A 23665-nucleotide genomic window follows, 5' to 3' on the forward strand; every position below is an offset into this window, starting at 1 on the left:
TAATGTCAGAGGAAAATGGTCTCATTCAGATGCAGGGGTGGGGAACCCGTGGTCCTCCAGATTTTGTTGGATTCCAACTCTCAGCATCCCTGGCCATTGGCCGTGCTGGCTGGGGCTGATGGGAGTTGGAGGACCATGTGTTCCCCACTCTTGTTTTAAGGGCATCGATGCTACATACTTTTAGCTCAAATAATCCAAACCTAGGTATTGTGGTTCTTATGAAGTTGTGGTGGATTCTATTAGATCTTCATCTCCCTAGCAGAACTCTACTGTTCTCAAGAGTCCTTGGAATAAGCCATGACATTTAAAGCTGCAATAATTATACATACATCCTTGGGAGTAAGTCCCATTGAACTCTGCTCCCAGGCATTTGATGGCATATGATGAGGGGTTTAATATCTATGTTTTATCGGGTAATGGTATTTTATCATAACTTTTTTAGTTCTCTTAAACTGTTTTTAAATTTCTGCATGTTAAAGATTTTATATTATGTTACTATGTATTTTGGGTTGAAGTTTTTGTGAACTGCCCAGAGATGTTTGGCTATTGGGCAGTATAGAAAGTAAATAAATGAAATGAAATTTGTTTACTTATGAGTAGGCATGTTTATGATTGCATTGTAAACCCATTTAATATAAATAAAAGTCTGAGTGCAGCATTAATGACCACAAAGTATGTTGGCAAAAACATACAGTTTTCTTCACTTTAAGTCACTAACCCTTTAAGTCTCTTCTGCTAAGGCAGTATCTGTTCTTGGCCAATGGTGTTGGTGAACGCACATGAACAGTAAATGTTGCTGGAAAACTGTTGTAGAACGTGTGTCTAGCCACCCTGTGAGAGGGAAGTGCCATGGCTTAGTGGAAGAGCACCTGCTTTACATGCTGAAGACTCCCATGTTACATCCCCAGCTTCTCCAGGTAGGGCTGGAAAAGAATCCAGCTTGAAATCCTGGATAGCTGCTGCCAGTCAGTGAGCTAGATGGACCAATGATCTGGCGCATTGACCTGGTTCTCATGACACAACAGCCCATCGTGGGTTAGTTTACCCCTGAGGAGCCGCAGTGCATGCAGGCCACCATTATCAATATGCAAGCCCCAACCAGGGATTGCCATGGCTTGTCGTGTTTTGCAAGCCCAGCTGGCAGTTTATTTGAGGGGTAAGGAACCCTTACATAACCCATGGTCTGTTTTAGGGTTTATGCAAAGATGGCTTAGCCCTTAAATAACTCCTTGTGGTGAGGTTCACAACAAGCCATAGGAACTCCCGGTCAGGGCTTGCATATTCATAATGGCAACTAGCATGCACTGCAACTCTTCAAGGGTACATTAACCCACGATGGACTGTCATGTTGTGCGAACTGGCCCAGTATAAGCTAGCTTCCTAAGTTCCTATGACATAACCAGAAAAAACGTTTCCTTTTTGGAGATTTGATTTGAGTGAAATTGACAAATAAATGCTATCACAAATTATCCTGGCTGAAAATCTATAAGAGGCTTCAGTTGTCACATGGAGGTAACTTTATATTATTAAAGTCTTCATTCTCAGCTTTCTCCCTGTTAGAAGGGATATGGCAAGAACTCTTGGTTGTTTGAGCCGAGGGGTCGCCTGTACTTGTATGGAAAAAAATTACCTAATTTCTTGTGGCTTCTAGGGTCAGACCTTCCAACAGAAGTTGATGAGCTAGCATCAGAACCTGGTGTATGTGATGATACACCAGTGCGAGGAGATGAAATGGATGATGATGCAGTGCGAGGAGATGAAATGGATGATGATGCAGGAAAGGTAACCTGTAGTCTGTGGGGGTGCATATATATGCTGGCTGGGGGAAGAAGACCATGGAGAGTTTGAGAGGTGGGGGTGGTGCTAGATCCAGGAACAGGCAGGAAGCCAGCCTAAGGATTTAATGGTACGTTTTATTATCAGTGTTCAGCAGAAACAAAGCAAAGTGACTTCTGTTTTCATAAAACACTGGAAATGCGATTTAATGCTAATATAAGGTTATTATCTTATCTGTTTCCGTTAGTCATTCTATATACAGGTTAATATTGTCTTACTGTTACAGCTGAAGGTCAATTTACCCAACTATTTGGCATGCCGTTGTTATGTTGTTCCCTAAGGATGAGATTGAGAACTTGCCTTTACTGCATCCGATCACAGCTTGAACATCCACAGTGTTGGTACATAGGAAGTGCACCAGCTGTGTTCTAACGAAGATTTTTTTAATTAATGGAATTGTGCCCACACATCATTTCCATAATAAAAAAGTGTACTGTCTGATTATACTTGTGAATCACACAGGGATGCTGAGATTTTAAAAGACTTTCTTTCTGATTTTCTTTTTGAAGAGTGGTTAGCTTATAAAGAGATGGTACTCTTGATGATGGCTGATCAGAACTCAAAATAGCCTGCAAAAAAACATTGTCCTTTAAAGACTGCTAATGCCCTAAACTGCTTTCATATCATAGCAGTCTGATTTGGCAGCCCCTGATTCTTCTGTGTGATCCTCATTGCTCACTTTTGACACCAGGCGTTTTTCTTGAATTTCTCCTTTGCTTCTTGAATGAGAGCTTTTTTCCCTTCTCCTCTAAAAGGAAACGGATGAGAATATTCAGTATACGCCAACTCCTTTTGAGGACAGCTTACCACGGTTTGCATCTACGCAAAGCACAAGACCCAAACAAAGGAATCTGTTGCTTGAACAAAGGTATGTGTTTTCTCATAAAGTTATGTTGAACTACAAATTCCATAATCAGTGACCAGCAGCCATGCTGGGTGGAGATAATGGGAATTGTAGTCCAGCAACATCTGGCAAACCAAGGTTGGGGAGCCACTGATTTAAGATGATACATGCTAATAGCATGTTAAACTTTTCATTAATGTCCTCAAAAGCCTTATTCATCAAAACTGAGCACGGATTCTTAAAACATGAGGTCTGCCATATGAGGGAGAAGTGTATGAACTCTCACTGTGTTGCTAAAGCTTAGTCCTGAAGGTCTTGGGCAGAATCCAGCAGGGCACTTAACACCCTTGCCAATTCCTTTATACCACCTAATTCTCTTCTGCAAGCAAATTCTGTTGCACCAGTGGGAGCCGCTGTTTACGCAAGGTAGATTTTGCACTTCCTAAGGAAATCCCTGAAACAAGTGGAAGCAGTGGCTCTGTTCAGAAGACACCTTAAACCATGGTTTTAACCATGGTGAATGTGTCTTCTGAATGGGGCCACTGGTTTCTGGAAGGAAGCAGGTTGGTGGAGCTCCCTTATGTGAGCTCTACTGACCTATCTCTGTCCAGAAACAAGTGTTCCCGTTAGTTTTGGGTTGCTCCAGAAACGCTAAATCGCTGTTGCTGTGAAGGCTGTTTGCACAACGGAATCAGCAGGGATATAAGTGCCCCATTGGATTCTGCCCACTGTCCATGACATCATGGTGTCTGAAGTTGGCCAGAATGAAACCTCGCCTTACCACTGGTTGTTGTAAATTGTTCTGAGAACTTGTTTGCTAAAGAGCAGGGGATAAAAGTCTTTTAAATAAATAATTGCGAGAGAGAGAGAGAGAGAGAGAGAGAGAGAGAGAGAGAGAGAGAGAGAGAGAGAGAACACAACGTATTTATAGCCTGACACCTTGTGGTTTTCTCAGCCAGGATGAAAGCTCCGCCCTGACCAATTTGCTTGCTGAAGAACCTTTTCCCCTCAGAAGGGAGAAGGAAAAGCTGTCTAGCCAGGAGCTGCGCAAAATGTCTTGGAAACTCTCCCGCAGGCTGGATGAACTAGATGCAGTAAGTGAGCACTATCGATTCATGGTTGCATCTTCTCCCAGTGCAACGCTCCTCTAAAATTAAGAGCAGTGGGGAAGACCTCATGATGTGTGGTGGGACGGACCAAAGCTGTAGCGTGGCTGAAAGTAAGCAAGTGTGGACCTGACTGTGCTTGGCTGGGAGACCATTCAGGGCCTCCAGTACACTGTTATAAGGTTTGCTAAACATTATAGTAACATCAACAAATGTAGAGCAGGTGGGACAGAAAGTAGATCTCCAGCTGTTTGGGGTTTCAACTCCCAGCACTCCTGACCTTTGGCCATGGTGGCAGGGGCTTCTGGGAGCTGAAGTTCAAAACATCTGGTGAGCCATGTTCTGCTCATCACTGATGTAGAGTGTTGAATCAATTGATCCTTCCAGGGATTGATTTTTTTCTGCAGACAGTCCAGTGTTAAAATTGATTCACAAAGTAGCAGGAGGAAGCCACCCTGTTTTTTATCTGCACCTTAGTCATAGTGCAGCAACAGCAGTAGGCTTGGCTTCTGGACCAGCCGCCCTACCTATGATGAGAGTGGTGGGAACCCTCTCTTTCACCACCTGGAAACACATATTGGAGGATGCTCTGGAATGAACTCTTGACCGATAGGACAATTCTCTTTTAACAACAGATGCTTAAACATGCTTTGGGTGAGCGAAGCCGGGAGGAGTCATTGGCTGATGATGATAGACTTTCTCAGCACAGTGATAGCGCCATGGATTACCGCCACATGAAACCAGAACCAGGTAACAGTTTGGAGGGTTATGTTTATTTAGTCCTAGTGAACTGGAACTTTCTGTATGTGCAGTTGGGGCTCCTTCAGTAAATACAAGCTGCCTTCTATGCCTGGGTTGGTAGCACTAAATCAGTGTTATGACCACTGTTGACTTCTTCTTATTATTATTATTATTATTATTATTATTATTAATAATAATAATAATAATAATAATAATAATTTCTTACCCGCCTCTCCCTCCAGATCAAGGCGGGGAACAACATAGAATACAAAAATGTTATAAAATATATAAAACTGATTAACAATACATTGTTAAAATAACAGCCAGACTTCTTAAAATTCGACTGGGTAGGCCTGCTGGAGGAGATCAGTCTTTATAGCATTTTTATATTCAGAAAGACTGTTGAGTTGGCGAATCTCTCCCAGCAGGCTATTCCACAGTCTGGGAGCGGCAGAAGAGAAGGTCCTCTGGGTAACAGTTGTCAATCTAGTTTTTGCTGGCTGAAGTAAATTCTTCCCAGAGGACTTGAATGTGTGGGGCGGATTGTATGGGAGAAGGCGATCCCTGGACCCAAACCATGTAGGGTTTTAAAGGTAATAACCAACACTTTATACTTCGCCTGGAAATGGAAATAAGAATAAACGTTTTAAAGAATACGACTCTTAATTGCTAAAGGGGAATGACTGCAGCCTTGGAAAATAGGGCAGCAGGGCGTTTTGTCCCAGAAGCTTTATGGGACGGGAAGGCCTTGGAAATGGGAAGTCGTCAACTTGCACATTCACGCCTCTGAAGGTGTGTTTCCATTGAAGCCCCTCTCTGTTCAGCTGATGTTACTGGAAGTGCTCAAAGCTTGTTTGTTTCATAGCTTCTCCACGTCCCAGCAGAAAACCTGGCAGGCAACGGTCGCTTTCTACTTCCCCGCCTCCAGTGAGCCACCAGCGATCATCGGAGTGGCACATTGCACTCCGGAAGGATATAAGCGGGCCAGCAGGAAGAATGCGTGAACGCTTGCAAAAGGAACAAGATGAGAGGAAGCTAAGAGCTCAGGTGATGGCGGCAAGTTGGCACATGCAACTAGCTAGGTCTGCCTTCCCCAACCCAGGAGCCTTCCAGATGGTTTGGACTGCAACTCCCATTATCCATTGGCCATGTTGGCTAGGGATGATGGGAGTAGTTGTCCAACATATCTGGAGGGCCCCAGGCTGGGGAAGGCTGTGCTAATTGAACCCTGATAACTTCCATGGGCAAACCCATCTATAGGTGCTCTCAGCACTGAAAAAGCTGCACAAACACCTCTTACACTACGAGTGTGGAGGGTGTTTATCTGCTTGCCCAGAGGGGAGCTTTTAAGTTTTTTAAAAAGGGAGGTAGGCTCAGAGTTCGGGAGATCTCGGTGCTTAAGAGATCTGTGATCTGATGCCTTGAGTTTTCTGGAGCTGTGTCAGCGCACGGGCAGCCTAAAAACATACAGTCAGTGCCAACTTGGACTTGTTATATGGCATGAGCAAAATGCTTTGGAACCTATAAGTTTACTAACTCTTACTTCGCACTAACTTAGACAAACAAGATGGTTTCTCCTAATCCCAAAATCCTTTTCTAATTTGCGTGTAGTTTGATTAGCTTATTGCAGTCTTCTGTACAAAACATGGATTGATTAGCTTTGTAATTTCTTGGTAATGGCCTTATGCCCAGATCAACTGTGGAGTAGCCCCGCCTGGTACAGACAGAGGTTTTGGTCAAGTCTTAACAAAAAAAAGTCTTCCCCTAATGTTATGCTTGTTTCGGAGTGATATCTTTGTGTTGGCAGCTCTTAAATAACTAATTCTTTAAAACACTCCTTGACTATACCAGATTAGTATTTTTAACTCATAGTTAAAACAGCTGTGTGGGTGGGTGGGTGTGAATAATAATAATTAAATTAATACTGTTATGCTATGAAGTTTTTAGGTTTTTATTGCTAGTTCAAGATGTTGACTTGTTATTTTTTATTTAGTTAAAATTGTTAGCTGCCTTGATATATAAAAATACTGGAAGGTGACATACCATGTTTAATAAATAAATGAATAAATTAACTTGTTATAGATCATAACCTGACTTTGTTCTGCCTTCTAGCTCTTGACTAAATCCTATGATGCTGAATTAAGAGCTTATGAAGCTAGTGAACAATTTGAACTTGCAAAGCTGAAAGCAAAGGCCAAGGAATTGGTAAGGAGAACAAATGCACTGATAATGCTATCCGTTTCTTGTGCTCATCCTGACTTTCCTAATGTGCTGGGTGAGGAGATCCTCTCTTTCAAAGAGAATCCTTCCAGTGGATCGTGCTTTCAACCAGGCACTAAAACAATTAAGTGAAGTATGTCCATACAACATCACTGATATTACGTGATCATAACTTTTGCACTGCTGAAATCAGAATACACAGAGCCCACTTATGTGGAGTCCAGTATTAGGAGCTGCTTTTTAGACTTTGTGCCTTTGTGTTTCCTAGCACAGCTACCAGAAATGACTTAGGAGGAGGAGGAGAACATTCCCAGTCTGATTCTTCAGCATAAAGGTTTTTAGATGAAAAAAAATGGCTGTGCAAAATAGACTCTGGAGAATCACATGAAGAATATTAGTATTCTCTTAGCTTTAGATGGATGTGGTTGGTCACACCTAGATCTTATGTTCGGATGAACAGTAGCATTCAGAAAATACCAAGAGACTTTTAGCAAGCCTTATTTTCACTAATAAAATAGCTCCCTGGCAGTTATAGTAGAAGACTGCAATTTCCATAAAGGTGATGGCAGTGTCTAACTTTTCGTGAAGGCTTGGAATGAAATATTCCTTCCAGTGATGCAGGAAGAATGGATAGCTAATCCCCCCCCTTCAATTTGCATACATTCATGAAAAGCCATTTTGGAAGGTTCTCCAAGTCTTTCCTGCTGAGGTTCAGAGGTTACGGATTAGGGGAACCCTTCCTCTGCATGAATTGTTAGGCAGTGGGATTGTTTTTATCCAAGCCAGTGGTATTTGAAATAATAATAATAATAATAATAATAATTATTATTATTATTATTATTATTATTATTATTATTATTAGATGGTGGATAGGAAATAGAATATAGACTTGTGTGCAGCCTATGATCGATTAGTGGAATGTGAAAGAGGGACAGTTCTGCTCTACTATGTAGGGCTGTGTTTTCTGTTCTTTTAATGCTATGTATCAGTTTCACCAGGCATTGTATAGCATAAGACTTTTTTGGACTCTATTCACTTCCGCACCATCCATTTGCCCTACTGGAAGATTTGACCCAGGCTATGTAAATCTCTATGCACATAGCTGTACTCTATTTTTGGACTTACTTGCACTTGAGTAACTATTTCCCATGCATGTTTGCATCTAGGAACACAAATACAAGAAAGTCTTCAAAGCACCTCCGAGAACCTCACAAGCGGCGAATATTTATTCTCGAAAAAATGTACCTAGGAATTCCAAACTCAGCCAGTGGACTTCAAGGGGAGGCTTTGCCAAGCCAAAAAAAGCAGCTCCATGTAAGAACTGCAGAACACTGCTTGGTAGAAAGCTGGGCATCATTTGAAAGTGTGGGCTGAAGTCCAAGAATACTGGCATCTTGCCAATATATACCATTGAAAGCAGCTCTCTTATAACTGCCATAAGTCTAGACTTGTGTAAGGGAAGCAAATGCATTGACTAGTTCTTCACCATAGGCCCACAACCCCAGCCCCTCCTTAGAGGCTGCCAGAGAGGCCAAGCTCCTGCCATGGCATTCTCTTTTGCTCTGCCTGTCCGTCTCGGTCCGGTGCAGCCACCGGGAGGGTTTGTTGCTTTCAAGTTTGTACCCCAAGCAAAGTAGGCCAGCAATATTTACACAGCTTGATGTTCTCCCAGATACCCCAAGAGCATCTGCGTCAATCAATCTCTCCCTGTTTTTCCTTTCCATTCCTGCACACCTGTAATGGACTTGGAAAGCAGCTGCTCTTGTGGTATTGCTACGAGAACGCTGCCCCCTCCCCAAAAGGTGGTGGGCACTCAAGTGGCATGCTCAGTTTTATGCTGCATGGTCTCCATTTGTGGTGAAAAGTCTAAGTGGCTCCAGTTTTGCTGGCCAGCTCAGCATGGGATGTTATCACACCTGCAAAAGATGCCCAACTGTCTCTTTTTGGAGTAAGGCATAAACCTGCCATTTGAATGCTTTGATTTTTCTGAGCATTGGTAGACGACACGGGCTACTACATGAGCACCTAAATCCTGTGACCATGGCTGAGGCAGTGTATGTTCCCCTATTTCTGGGGGGATTTGGTGAGGCATGGGAAGGCTATGGATCCTGTGGGATGCAAACTGTCTCCTGAGCCACACCCATGGAACCCACCCACCCTCACCTTGTCCATCTTCTGATGTTGGAGAGGCAGGAGCTGCAGATGTTTCTGCCATGGCTGGAAGGGGGGGTGTTACCCTTAGAGGAGGACATCTGAAATATCCTATTGCCCCAGCCAGATCTGAAGGGCCACCGGTTCCCTACCCCTGAACTCCAGAATCAGATTGAAAAGGCAAGCGATAGTGCTTGGCCTCTGTATTCCTGCGGATAGGGGAAGGTGGTAACTGAGGGACTTAATTGCATGTTACAGTGCAAATGGTTGTAACCCAACTGGACAGCTTTTTTATTATTAAGGGAAAGTGGCTTTTGAGAGGGGCTGATCCTGGACCAAGAGAAGTGGCAGTGGGTGTTTTTGTGCCTTTCTACGACCACCACTTCTCTGTTCCAAATTGTTGCTTCCCGGACCAAGGATCTCAGTTCTGTTACATGCATTGGCATAGGATGTAGGCCCTGAGGAATTGGACGAAAGTCTTTCCTGCAGTTCATGAGCAGTAGAAGTGTTTAGGGCAGGTGTGTGTGTGTGTGTGTGTGTGTGTGTGTGTGTGTGTGTGTAAATAAACATACATATAAGTCGAGGCTTAGTTTATTCATGAACCTGCAGTAGTTTCCCTCTAGACCTTCAGCTGACAGTTGCCTTTTTCCTCACAGTGAAGGTCAAGGAGAACGATCTTTTGCCTCTGCTACTTGAAGACTTCCCCTACCTGCACATTTCCCGCCCCACTATGAACAAGATGTGCCGGCAGCAGCTTGCACAGATAGAACAGCTCAAATCTCCCAACGACAGAAGCCGGTTCAAACTGCAAAGCGAAGTGAGTTCTCTGTCCAGGCTGCGAAGAGCCCCAGCCTTTGAAAGGGGAGGTGGAGCAGCGTGCCAGCCCGGGCCGAGGCCATGCAGTCCTAGGCAGACTTTCCTGGAATGAAATGGGACTGGCTTCTGAGTAGGCCTGCAGCCTGTGCTAACCAGGATCCAATATTGCTGCTTGATTTCTCCTTTCTGCAGCACTGCTTTAAGGTTATAAAATGGCCACTGTCACTTTTTGGGGGTAGTATCCAATGTTAGTCATACATATAGTAGACCCATTGAAATGAATGAGACTTCAGTTAGTCATGACTAACTTCACTTCAGTGGGTCTACTCTACATAGGACTAACATTGGATACTGACACTGGATCCCACCTGAGGCTTTGACTGACTTCTTTCAACCAGGAGCTAGTTCTTACACTCTGATCACATTGAGTTGCATCCAGGATCTGCCTTCCATGGAAGAAAGGATTTCACTTGTAGAAGGAACCTCTGCCTGACTTTTGGGATCCTCCCCTTGCCCTCACCCCACATCTCACCCTACTCAGTAGGGTCCCCTGACACTCTGACTACCAGCCTACATGACAGCCTACTGTGACTTAATTTATCCATGGGGGCTGTCATATTGTGCCAGGTGCCCACGGGGCACCATTTTTGCCATGGCATATCATGTTGTGGAAATCCAGGCAGCAGGATTGTTTGAGGGTTAGAGAAGCCTAAAATAACCTGTTGCTTGTTTGGAGTTATTTGAGGGTTGTCTAACCCATCAAAATAATTCCTGCCAGCTGGGTTTGCATGCCATTCATCCATTGGCACCATGCAAAAATGGCACCTGGCATGACGCAACAGCCCCCTTGGGTAAATTAAGCTACCGGGGGGGGGGGGGGGGCTGTCATGATGTGTGAACAGGCCCTCTGTATAGCATTTCCAGGGGGCTGGAGGGGCTGCCGTGGAAGTCCACTTTTGTCAGAGAGGCTGATCCCACGCATCGTGAAGTTGAAGAGCAAAGGAGGTGGGAGAAGAGCAAAGGGGGACTTGGGTTACAAAGCTCTGCCTCTCTTGCCGTGCTAAATCAACTCCGCCTGCCTTTGTGAGAAAGGAGAAAGAAAGGCGGAATTAGAGTGGAATGTGTCTCCCCTTTGAAAGGTGTATCGGCTTTCTCTGTGAACTGCTCCCTACTCCAGCCTGGCAGTAGATACAATCTCAAGGTGGGAAAGAAGCTTTCTTGAGAGATGTTACATTAGACAACATGCAGAAACGTGGTATGTGGGGAAACAGTTTTAATGAGGTCTGTGTACTTTTTCCTTTCAGGTACTAGAAACCCTGAAGAAGCATGACCTCCTTGTTGACCTCATTAAGAAAGAGCAGGCTCATAACAGAAGGCTGGTATGTTTGAGTGAACAAACTCCTGATTGATTTTTAAATGATTAAGCCCTGCCTTTCAGGATCAAATCCACCCAAGCCAAACAGAAGACAAGCATAAGTATGCAATAGTACCATGTAATAAAAACTTGTAACATTCAAAAAATAAAAAATAAACCAACAGCATCTTAAAATATAATGCTGCTAGTGTAAAAAACGTTTCCAGAACCACTGCAATAAAACAGCAGCGTGATCCGTCAATGAAAAGTCTGTAGCACGAGAATGAGGAGGAGCTGGAGCTGGTCAGGGCAGCCCTGCACAACCCACCACCCATGACCCACAAGCCCAAATGCAGCCCAGTGGACAGCCATGCGATGAAACACTTGCTTTTGCTGCCTGCTTGGGATTGCAAAAACAGAGGGGATTGTTAAGTGCTGGGCAGGCTCCAATGTTACAAGTTTCTTATTTTCTTTATTCAAGCAGTTTCTAAAAGTTGTGCCAGCCAACTCTAGGGACGCTCTTCATGCCACTAGGTGAATATGCTGCCACACCCCATCTTGGTTGGAGGTTGATCCATTGGTTAGCATGGCGTTGTGCTATAGTCCTAGTCTTGCAATGAGAAACAGGGAAGTTGAACTTCTGAAAAACTCCAGGTAGAGCTCCACTCTAGGATGGGGAAGGCACTTTGTAACTTTCAAGCATTGGTTAATGAAGCCCTTCCAGAAAATGATGATACCTGCTTGCTTCTCCTCCAGGAAACTTAGTTGTTTTTCCTTGTCGTTTTCAGCAAGAGTTTAAGGAACGCATTCATCGGCAGAAATGTACTCAGAATAAAATGAAGGAGAGACGCCAGCAAATTGTAAGAGCCAAAAAGTACTACCAAGATTACAGAGTTCAGCTACGGGCCAAGATGATGAGGGCCAGGACACGTGAGGAACGCGTAAGTAAGGGGACCTCACTCTGCCCGAAGTAGGAGCCTTGCACTACCCGAGAAGGGGCTAGCCCACATTCCCAGTACTGTGTTCAGGCTCTGGGCCAACTCACAAGTTTCTGGTGTTTGGTTTCCGCAGCATAGCCACTCCTCCAGGGCCAGTTCCCCCACCATGCTGATGATTCAGGTATGTCTATGTCATAGGGGTAGGCTGCCTTTGTATGGATACTTCCTACCCTAGCGGTGGTGGGACTGATGGAATCGGAACACTACTTAGCAAATTAGCAGTGTGGCAGGAGATCTGGCCACAGGAGAGCAGTTTTGTGATGGCAGCATCTCTACTGCACCTGTAGCCACACGACTTGTCCTGTTGTCAGAATGCTGGTCAGCTTTAAGCAGTGAACTTAAGAGTTGGTGACCAACTTGTCTATTTTTGGAGTTAAAGGATTGTTAAATTCCTACGGTACTTTTAGGATCTCAGAAAAATGCCTTTATTGATATTATGGTAATAGGCAAATACATTTAAACATAATTAACTCCTTTAGCAACTACAAGGCAAAACAAATAATGAACTAAACCGTCTTCAATTAATTGACAACCCAAGTTAAATGTTGACCTGTGTTGCTCAAGGATAAATTGTACAGTCACAATACAAACTTGCACTTGGGGACCTTAATTAAGGGAAGTTAAATTCCACTGAAATCAGTGGGCCTGTTCAAATGACACGCTAAGCCATGGTTAGGCTGCTAACCCTTTTGCAGCAAATGGTTAGTGAGCATGTTTAAACTGTGGTTATATAGCCACCATGGTTAGGAATGGTACACGTGACACATTAAGTCGTGGTTCACACAACACACTAAGCCATAAAGTTTAGCTCAAAATGCTTAATTATCATGGCTTAGCATGTCATCTGAATAGGAACAATGAGACTGAAGCACAATTAACTATTTTCTGGATCAGAGCAATGTTGTTTTTAAACAAACTGCGCCTTAAGTTTGTGGATGCCATGTTTTGTTTGGCAGATATTTAAAAACCTTTTTGAAGAAGGCTTGGAAATTCAGAAGCAACGGCTGCATGAACTGAGAACATATGCTAAGGACAAGCAAGCTGAGCAAAAGAAACAACATCAGCAGGAACTGGAGGCCATGGAGAGCTACTATAAGGATCAGGTAGGCTTGATCCATCCTTCGTATGGCTAGAGCTTGACCCTACCTGCGCGCCATTAACTTTCTTGTGTTGTGCTTAGTTTTCAATGCTGGCAGAAGCTGTTTCAGAGGAACGTAAAGAAATCCAAACCAGAGAGAGAGCACATGCAAAAGTAAGTCTTTGTCACTCTAGACTTTTAGAGCTGTTGATGAACTGCTCAGTTGCTTAACTAAATCCTAATGGTCTCTTTCAGACATTAAACAAGGTGAAACGTGAGCTGAGATCAAAGATGGAGAAAGAAATTAAAGAGCTGCAGGACATGATCACACACAATGATGATGATTCATTCTTCCGAGAACTGGAAGCCGAACGCTTAAAGTCCAGACTTCTGGTGGCTTCCTTTCAGTATAGCAAAAATTCCAAGTTCCTTTAAGTCTTGGCATGCCTCTTATAAATAGTTGTGTGGTTTATTTCTGGCAAAGATACTTGAAAAAAAAAATACTGAGGAGGGCCAGAACCAGAAGTGTGAAGTTAGGAGCTTGTTTTGCCACCTGAGTTCTGCTGCCCAGAATCCAAATGTTACCATGTCAAGAAAATATTGAACTGACCTTTTCAGAAGATTTTTTAAAAACTGTTTCCCCTTTCAAATAAAGATTAGATTCCTAACAAAATTAAGCTGTTGAAAGTGTCTCCCAGGCTAATTTGTATGGTCAAGTCATTGAGAATGTATTAAAATCCAGACTGGGCTCATTTAGAAAACAAATACCAATCCATGGAGCAACTTTATCCTGCTTATATCAGTTTTGCCAAACTTTAATCAGTGGGTGATAAACATTTTGTCTCTGTTGATGCTGAGAAAAAGTGGAGAGAGACAAACTCCACCCTGTATCCGTCTTGGGAAAACTCTGGAAAGGCAAAGCATAGGACCTGTCATCAGGCAGCTTCAACACTCCTAAGCTTTCAATGTGCTGCTGCTGTGGAACTAAAAGGGAAACTTCTCTAGGAAGGACTCGTATGCTTTGGATCCTTATTTGTTTAGGGAAAATTTGTAAACTGGTTATATGCATAAAGCTTGCAAATTCCTCTGCTGAGCACTATTTTTTTTAATTAAAATCTTTTTATCCTTTGTGCCTTAGTATGGTTCACAATTAAATCTAATGTGATAACAAAAACACAAATAGCCAAAACAGAGAGTTGAATTCACCTTTGTCATGCTGCAGAATGGATACTGCTGGCAGAACAGGACCTCCCCTGTCTTCTCCTTCCCCCTGCAGCCCCTTGTGTGCCCTCCAAAACTCCACTGGAAGGTCCCCCAAGCAGCTTATCAGGAGTCCTTACCTTGTTCCATGGCCAATGGAATGTCATCCGGTAGCAATCCGTGAGCAGGCCTTCTCAGTGGTGGTACCCACTTTCTGGAATGCTCTCTCACATGTGGATCAAGAGGCGGAAACAGTGGCGAGTCTTAATTGCCTCTTGAAAACACAGGCTTTGTAACACTGTTACAACCCCATTTTATAGTTATGTTTTAAAATGTTATTTTTTGTTTGTTTCTATATTATGTTGTATTAAATATAAACTAAGGATTTTAATATATTAAGCACCATAGAACTATAATAAATATAAATTATGGGCAAGATCCTATGCTGCCCTTGCACAGGCAGCTAGGTCTGCTGGTCCTAGTTGTGCCACTGGCAGTCACAATATACCACTTCCGAAGGCAAGCCCCGAAACAAGTGGAAATGCTGAGACCCAAGGAGGGCACATTGGAAAGATCATAAGTGCTGGGACTCATTTGTTTGTCAGTTACTTGAAATTCACATATTTTCAAGAAAACATTAAAAGGAAGTTGTGTGGACACATGGCACTTCTAACATTTCTATGGCACTTTCATTGTGCAAAGTGCCTTGCTGTTCTCCCCCCCCCCCCCCAGCTTTTATATCAAGACTAACTGGGAGAAACATTACACTGAGACCATCTTCCCCAAAGCTTGATAGTGAACTTCAGGGCAAGCCGTCATTTGAATCAGTCTTTCATGTGTTAAAACTAAAATACAGCCCCTAAAAGGCTGATTGATATAAACTTAGAAACTATGTGTTGGGGGGAAAGTTTACTTCTTTGCAATGCTGGAGTAACGTTTTGCCATCAAATTTTAAAGCAATCATGAAGGCAAGAACTGAAGAATCCTGAAAGTCGGTGTTGCCAGGCCTTTGCTTGGACAGAGTTCCTGTGCCACTATGTCTTCTTGAACTGGTTCCCTAACCCTCATCCATCCCAGCTTTTGTGGCCAGTAAGACTCTAAATTTTGGCCCACAGCAGGTAGGAGAGAAGGATGGGTGAGGACAGCAGAAATGCAGAACTTGTGACCCTCTTCCCTCATCATTGACTATGCTGGCTAAGGGTGATGAGTTGCAATCCAAGAACATCTGGAGGGCCACATGTTCCCCACCCCTGGTGTAGAGACTGCATCTTGCCTCAAACTTTTCAAAGATATAGGCAAGGACCTGGCATTCAGACTTGAAGCCAACAGACTGGTTACTAGCATTGTGTTCTTTTTTCTTAAAACTAATTAATATGAACACCAGTATTCCTTTACTTAAAAGTGAAGTAAACACAAAACAAACTTTTTTAAAACCATTGATGCTGTGACAGTGCAAACAGCATACAATTTTATTGCTCAACTTCTGCATGGGTACATACTTTTAAAAAAAACATTTTATACAGATGTATTGTAAAGCTCATGTAACAGCTTGGTGAAAATAACAATGAATATCAATGCAAAAACACACACTCTGCAATAAATACAATAGAAATGCAACTAAAAAACCTGTCAGTCTGTGGAAGAGGAAAAACTGATACCAAATATAGACTAGTTTTAGCTACAAAGTTTTAAGAATTTGGCAGTCAGAAGTCTACTAATAAAGAGAGTGTGTTAAGTACAAATTGCACCTGTTAACTATATGGTGCAGTTTAAAGTCAGAAGCAACAGGATCATGCTACATTATGATGGATGATATAGAAGCAAAGCTCATACTTCCATTAATGCAGCCAGTTTAAATGCACCTTAGGTTTGACAGATGTAGTGTTGTGGAAGAAGAAGAAGAACAACAAAAATCCTGTGTGCTCTGGACACTAGCACAACACAAAATTTTGATAAAAATAAAAAATACTTTAGGGAAACTGAACCTATGTGCAAAAAATAGAATACATACTGTACAAAGCACCATTACAAAACTTTACATCTAGAAATTAAATCTGAAACGCAACTGAGTAATGTATATTTGAACCCTACCAAAGAGTCACTATCCATATTAACACATTCATTAATGAAAAGAAAAGCGTGGAACTGTGAGGTGGCATCTCTCTTAATCATTTAATGCAAATTCAGGATGGATGAAAGAACCATGTAGGAAAGAGGACATGTTGGAAATAAATATTCACATTTAAATCTGGGGTGAAAATTCAGAGGTCCAACACAATATTGGGCTTAGCGCTGGGAAAAGCGGCTATGAAACTACAGCTGATGGGTCCAGAGAAGCTCCTGGCAAATTGTGTGTTTTAAAGCTTTTAATGATTATGCTGATAAAAAGGCACTCAGAAGATGCAATATTCAATTTGCATCAGTCTGCTCAGTGTAGGTCACAGCAATATGCAGAAATGCTTTCATTTTGCCTAATTGTGAGAATTACATTTCACAAAGTTAGCCCTATAATGATAGAAGGATCTCTGGACACAAAGTATTTAAAGCAGAATGACAATGAAGTTACTCTTAAGTTTTGGTATCAGACTGGATTCAATTTTCCCAAACCTTTTAAAAAGAACTGTTCATTGAGGTTTGTCAAACATACTCTCTTTTAGGACTCATTTACCATTCCTGGGTTACTAGGCTGAATCTTGTTATTAGATAATACAAGGATGAGCACAAGATGTTACAAGATGAGCAGAGGCCATCGATGGAGATCTTAACATTCAGTACAATCTGAGGCAAAATGGATGCATCCTAACACAAAGTAAGGGCAAGGCTATTATCTTAAATCAAATGATAATTCTTCAGAGAAGAACGAACATATCTGACCTTCCCCATACAGAGCATGCAGCAAGGCAGGCCTTGTATAAAGCCTGATTTGCCCAGAAGCCACACAGCAATCTACAGAATGGCAGCTTTTGAAAGATCTGAAGAATATTCTACAAAGTAGGCTGGGATCTATTGGAAATCTTCATAGAGGACTTACACTGAGAGTGCAATAGTGGGTATGAAAACCAATACTCTACCAGCTCTTCATTCAACACAAAAGATAGAGGGAAACTGAGTCAATGCTATTCCTGAAACATGAAAGAAGAGTTGAAGTAAACAGATAATCTAGGGCTGCTTTGAAAGAAGCCACAACATCAGACAGCATATCAGCAAAGCAGATTCCCTAACTGGGGTTAGATTTGCACTCCAAATCAGCCATAACTTTAAACCATCAAACATGTGGGGTAGTAAGCTTAGAGTTCCATTTCCCCTGCTGCAGCCCATGAGCTGGGGAAATAGAAGTAGGATCTACCAGAAACAGCATCAAACTATTTCTAGCATTCAACAATATCAATAGACCATCTATCACCACTATCTGATATGCTACAGCGGTCTTAATTTGTGCAATTGGTTCATAATCCAATATGTCAGCATATTACATAAGAGCAAGGGTATCAGGAATTCATTATATAATTAGTGCTACAAATTGAAACTACGACAGTCTCACTTCTCCAGAGAGTACTTCTCAAGATGCAGTATACCCAATGTAATAAATAGGTAGTTGCCATGCAACCTGCTGGACTTCAGGACCAGCACTTGGGTCAAGTCAGGACAGGCAACATACTATCTAGTGAATACCTTCTGCCCTACTTTCTCTTCTTCCCGTTTTAGACATTTGTTTATTGAGGAAAGTTTCCATGCCAGACAAAATATGCAAGATCAGCAAGCCTGCAATGGTAGTTTCCAGCAGGTCTCAATCTGCTTGGCATGCTTGATTATCTATCATTAACACAGAAGTAGTGGTGGTTTTAGATCGTTACTTATGATGAGTTACCAAAGCATGTCTTCAAGTGCTTACTGCCCCTTGTTTCTGGATGGGAAGGTGAGCTAGTGAGCCCGTACTGACAGTTCACTAGACCAAAGTTCTCAAGGACTAGTTCACATATGCAAGTTCTACTTGTTTCCACTGCAGAATTGGGTATATGTACACGCAAAATTATAGTAAAATATCTGTATTAACCAGAGTGTACACCAAGCAGTCAACCGTGATTGCCACAACAGTGGCAGCACTTTTCCCCGCAACCAATCACAATTGCAAGGAGAGCTTACATGGGTGAGCTACTCACAAGCTACAAAACAAATATACATAGTTATTGATAAAAGATTCCTCACATGACTGCCATTAACAGTGCATTCCATTCCATCTGAATATGCCCTCTGTATTTTAACTATTTTGCATATAAGTTCATTACAACAATAATTTCTGATGTGTCCCAGCCAGCTATTTTATCAGAGCACATTATACAACACTTGCATTTCTGATAAAAGCAAAGCTTCTGCAGTCTTCTGAGTCCATTGCATCACCATTTCCCCCTTAGTTGTAGCTAACACAAACCTATATGCCACAAGCAAAAATAAAGGTAATTTTTAACCTGGATTATTTAGCAACAATATATAATGGAGATTGAATCTGAACATAAAACCTTTGGTTGGTATGACATCCACAGAATGTTTCAAAAGGTGAATTGATGACCTGGCAGAAGGCTGTTGATATCATCAACATATATTTAGGAGTTTAAAAAATGCAGCAATTCCATTTAAAATGGAAAGCAAATTAAAAACCAACAACCACTCAAGTATTGACTTTTTACAAAAATGCTCATTTAAAAAATGCTAAATGCCTAGAGTGTTTTTAAAAAGGGGTTTCCACATTTACCACAAAGTACTGTAACAAATGCAGTGCAAGTTAATTCAGACAAGGACTGCTAAAGAAATCTGACAAGAGAAGAACAGGACCCAAAACCTGTAATTCATGCTTGAGAAATATAAAAATCCTTACACAAAGAACACTGGAGTTTAATTCATAACAGCATAAAATCATTCACTATAAGAAAACAGTTTATCTGTTAAGTGGCCTTAATTTAAAAGGTTTATGATTTCTTTAGCCAATTTTATGCAAAAATTAGAATATTCAAAATATTTTATTTAAAAAAATAGCAGGTATAGGTGCTGTTCAGTATCACATGTTTATGCAAGTAGGCTGGAACGTGACTTGTACTGACAGCTGTGTCTTCGACCTGTAAGAATAGAAATCAGGTAAGCAAATAGATCAGATCACCTTTTACAAAAATAGTAGTCGTCTTTCTAAGAGAAGAATACTGCTTAACTGTTGAAATGAAGGAAAAGTCAGCATTCTGTATGTTCAAGATACTAGTTTTTAATAGCAGCTGAATGATTCCTTGGCAGGAGCCACAGATTTTCTTAAATGAAAAAATCCAAAAACGGTCCTTTCCCTCATATTGTCCTAAAGTAGAAAAATGGGGAGAAAGTTTCCTATATTTCAAGCATTTACTGTATCATGGCTGAGGGGAGGATTTTCTGCTTGACAGGAGTATAAATATAGTCCCAGGTAAGTCTGCAAATGTTCATTCCACAGCAAACCCACATGTTTCTTCAATGGCGGTTAGCAGCTTTTCATAGAGCTTCTCGTAGCTTTCATAAGGAGGAATGTCTATTCGATTGAAGCTGCAAGCAAACAACAAAAGCTATAAATAGGCTTTCAAACTGTGGCTTTGTCATAATCTATGCAACTAACTAACTAACTGATGGTGGTGGTGGTGATAAGCTATATACCTTCAGCAGTCTGCTACGATTATAGAAAGACCACCCCCCATGCAGAGCTACACCAGAACAGAACAGGTACTCCTCATGAACAGGAGACAGAAGCAGACAGGACAGGTGTATGATAATTTCCAGAGAGGTAAGCCATATTAGTCTATTGCAGCAAAAAAAACCCGAAAAGTCTTCTGGCACCTTCAAAAACTAACGTTTTTCTGGCATAAGTCTACTTCATCAGATGCATGAAACGTTACTGAGAGTTTCATGTTTGTATACGATACAGGTGGCGGTGAGAACTGTAAACAGTGAGGCCAGGAGGAAATTAAATGCAGAAAGTACCAACAGCGAGAACCACAATATTAACAATGGTCATTCACAAAAGAATGGCTGCTGCTAATACAAACATTCTGATAGTGGGTAACCCAATTAACACACAGAGTGTGATAACAAAACAAAAAAATCCTTTATCCTGATTCAAGCCCCTGGCAGTAGAATTGAACCTGTTATATAACTGAACCTGACAGAACTGTATGAGAGGCATTTTACACCCACACACCCCAATAACTTTAAACCACCAATTGCATTCAGTCCAAAGGTTGAAATAAAGACTAGAAAACATTCCTTGACTAAAGTCAAAGGTGTTAGAGTTTGGCTCTCTTCCTGGAATAAACCATCAAATGAACTACAGCAGGACTTATTGCTAACAAGCGCAACTGGAGGGGCAAAGTTTCATTCAGATCACATGAACAATAGTAAAAGAGGGCAGGAACAGACAGGGAGTACCAGCACAATGTATTACCCCACATCCATCACTTTAAAGTTAGAGCACTGGTATAACATTAAGGGAGTTCCAGTAAAACAAGTAATCCAAATACATCACTGCACAAAAAGCGCGAAACATGTGACCTGGGAATTTACTAATACAAATTCCATGGTCTGCACAGATGTATCTTCAGCTCACAAACTATGTTGCTCTCGGAGGCATGTGCCGTGAGCAAAGTGGTCCAAAAGAAGCCTACAATGGGACTGTAAGTGATCTGAGGCAGCAGGTGAATATTTTCAATTCTTGATGCATTCAAGCAGGGGTTGAGATGTTATTCTGAATGTTGCAGTCCTGAAATAGTATTAGACTTGAGATCATGTACACGAAACCGGTGTGTCCAACAGACACAAAAAAGGACCGTACAAAATGAAGCAGGGATTTCACTTTAGTCTTCCACCATGCTCATCAATTTTGACAAAGCATTAAAAATGCAATTTCAATTAGATGTTTTTTGAGGTCAATAAAGAAGGACTGCTGAAAAATAATTTACTACAAAAACAACAGGGAGAATCTATTAATAAAGTGCCAAGAGAAAGAAAAAAATACTGGCATTTAGAAAGTAAAGAATTATGGCCACAAACTTTGATTAAATCAGTCCGATTCTTTAAATAAAGCTTTAACTGCAGGTTAAAAATTGATCTTTGATTAAATCAACATGCAAAAGTGCTGGGACTTTGGACATTTTGGGGATACAACACCCTGTAGGCTGCACAGATGCACTATCCCAGTTCTCCCTGGTGTCTGTAAATGTCAACAAAATGGGTTTGAGTTCTTCATCACAGACTGCCAGTTGAATTACAAATAGAAAAACAGGTCAGCTTATATGGAACTTGCAAACTTACAAAGATAGTCTTTCATCTTATGTGGTCCTTTTGCTGTGAAAATAAACATTTTCCCTCTCTATTAATGTTTTGGATAATATGGTAATAATAAAATGATTTTAAAGATGGAAGATTATTGAATCATATCTTCAATTAGCTGCAAATTCCACAATCTCCATGCAGAAAAGAACCGATATAGCACTGCATATGACTTACCATGTGTGGGCTTTTGGCAGGTTATTTGTGCTAGCATCTATCTGGTGAATTGTAAATAGTCTTGGGCCAGCAGCACCTACAAATATATAAAAAATTATACTATTCAGTACTGCACAGCATAACCCAAGAACATATAATACAATTACTAGCTAGTTGGTCAGAGAAGCAAGCAATGGAAGGTGACATGGGGAGATGAGGGGAAGCACAAATACAATATAACTGGTAATAGCAAATGGAAAGGTGGTTTGTTTTTTCTGGGCATCCTCCATTTGACAATTGTTAATCTGAGGCTTTCTAGAACATATCAGAAGGGTGACAACTACAAACCACACACTCTCCCCACAAGTACTCAAGTGGAAGAATATTCCTATCCATAAGTGGAATAATGGCTCTAACCCACGGAGACATGCAGTGGGCTCTTCCCTGCTTCTCTTAAACTGAGGCCCCATGTCACATGCTTTTTAAAATTCAAGAGTTTTTTTAAAGATGCATGCGCTATGCGGCACAGGTTGGGCAGTGTGCGGACTTCATTGCGCCCATATAAGCCCACTAAAATAGAGAAATAATTTGTGTTTTAATGTACACAAATTATCTTGTGTTCTTCAAAATCCTGCCTAAGCCAAGGAGTCGCACGCAGTCAGGGGCAACTATTACTGATATGTTTATGGTAAAGTGCAGCAGATAGACTGATAGAGACATGTAGAAATCCAGTGGATAATGCAAATTACAGAAGTATCACAGTGATATTTGTTTTGGAATGTATGCTAATTATATTAGAAATATTACTAGGCGGATTATTTCAGAAATCGCAATAACTGTAGCAGATGGATGGGACCTGGGGCAGCAACGCAAAAGCGACCTGTTGTTGTGCTTCTGTTACCTTGCAATGCTTTGAAACCCTGCAGAGGCACCCTGGACGACCCAGTCACGAACTGCAGCAAACGGGCTCTCCTCTCTTCATCAAAGAGCTCCACGGCTTTCCAGAACCACTTTACAATGTTGCTGTCTGGTGTGCAGTGCTTCAACCTTGTGTTGGCCTTCCAGTCATTAACGTCTATCTTCCCAAGGCCACAAATGATGAGCTGTTCATAAGTGTAAATACAAACCACAGAGGCAGAAGTTATATTCAATCAAAATGAAGAACCAGAAGCTCTATGCCTCTAAATGACAAAGAACAGCAGCTGGTGAAGGGGGTAGTTTTTTTACTTTTGTGGTAAGAAAAGATAACTAGCAGGAAATGGCAGTTTAAGCTTTTAAAGCAGAGCTTTATGTTAAACTAAAAAGTCATCAATTTTGAAAGTTATACGGTCAATGGTTATAGAAAGCTTCTTCTTATATTCTAGAAGACTTAGAAATAAGAAACAGGTTGTACAAAAAGTGAGCAATATACACATAATGATCTATCAGTAGATCACCAAAAAGCTACTACCGTCCAGCCCCTATTTGATTTATATGTAGTTCTTAGGATGAATTTTGTTTATGTCTGTTTATTGTTGGTTGCTCTGATATCTTTGTTATGGCAAAAAAATGTGGTAAATTAATAAATTCTATTGCAGCTTTCTAGATGCACTGAAAACTTTCACGACATAATTGTAAAATTCTCTAAATACCTTTGACTAAGGACAAATAGGCTCCAAAATAAGCAATGTGTTCTATTAATAGCATTTTAAAATAATGAACTAACATGTCAGAAGTGTTGGTAACAAAGCCAGGTACTGACGGAGAAAACATATAGGGTTGGAGCAAGCTTTGTTGGTGGTGTTGGGGGCCTCCAGAGGAGATTTGGCGGGCGTGCAGTGGGGAGAGAAG

The 23665-nt window shown here is 41.5% G+C and overlaps 2 protein-coding genes across 2 annotated transcripts in view; one reads left to right on the forward strand and one right to left on the reverse strand.

Annotated features, from left to right (window-relative positions):
* The window catches only part of CEP95 (centrosomal protein 95), a 31683-nt gene extending 17816 nt beyond the window's left edge, over positions 1 to 13867 (forward strand). The window contains exons 10-22 of the mRNA XM_063120011.1: positions 1652 to 1782; positions 2592 to 2704; positions 3636 to 3774; positions 4422 to 4536; positions 5393 to 5574; positions 6640 to 6732; positions 7914 to 8061; positions 9555 to 9715; positions 11019 to 11093; positions 11857 to 12009; positions 13023 to 13169; positions 13247 to 13318; positions 13400 to 13867. Of these exons, the coding sequence (XP_062976081.1) occupies positions 1652 to 1782; positions 2592 to 2704; positions 3636 to 3774; positions 4422 to 4536; positions 5393 to 5574; positions 6640 to 6732; positions 7914 to 8061; positions 9555 to 9715; positions 11019 to 11093; positions 11857 to 12009; positions 13023 to 13169; positions 13247 to 13318; positions 13400 to 13579 (1709 nt within the window). The 3' untranslated portion in view covers positions 13580 to 13867. The remainder of the gene's footprint in view (positions 1 to 1651; positions 1783 to 2591; positions 2705 to 3635; positions 3775 to 4421; positions 4537 to 5392; positions 5575 to 6639; positions 6733 to 7913; positions 8062 to 9554; positions 9716 to 11018; positions 11094 to 11856; positions 12010 to 13022; positions 13170 to 13246; positions 13319 to 13399) is intronic.
* A 1907-nt stretch (positions 13868 to 15774) lies between these two features.
* SMURF2 (SMAD specific E3 ubiquitin protein ligase 2) overlaps positions 15775 to 23665 on the reverse strand; it is an 88755-nt gene continuing 80864 nt past the window's right edge. Inside the window, exons 17-19 of the mRNA XM_063120012.1 lie at positions 22737 to 22938; positions 21857 to 21932; positions 15775 to 19903 (exon numbers count right to left, since the gene is read on the reverse strand). Of these exons, the coding sequence (XP_062976082.1) occupies positions 19804 to 19903; positions 21857 to 21932; positions 22737 to 22938 (378 nt within the window). The 3' untranslated portion in view covers positions 15775 to 19803. The remainder of the gene's footprint in view (positions 19904 to 21856; positions 21933 to 22736; positions 22939 to 23665) is intronic.

Source organism: Elgaria multicarinata, chromosome 3 (genome assembly GCF_023053635.1).
Source record: "Elgaria multicarinata webbii isolate HBS135686 ecotype San Diego chromosome 3, rElgMul1.1.pri, whole genome shotgun sequence".
NCBI classification, from domain to species: Eukaryota; Metazoa; Chordata; class Lepidosauria; order Squamata; family Anguidae; genus Elgaria; species Elgaria multicarinata.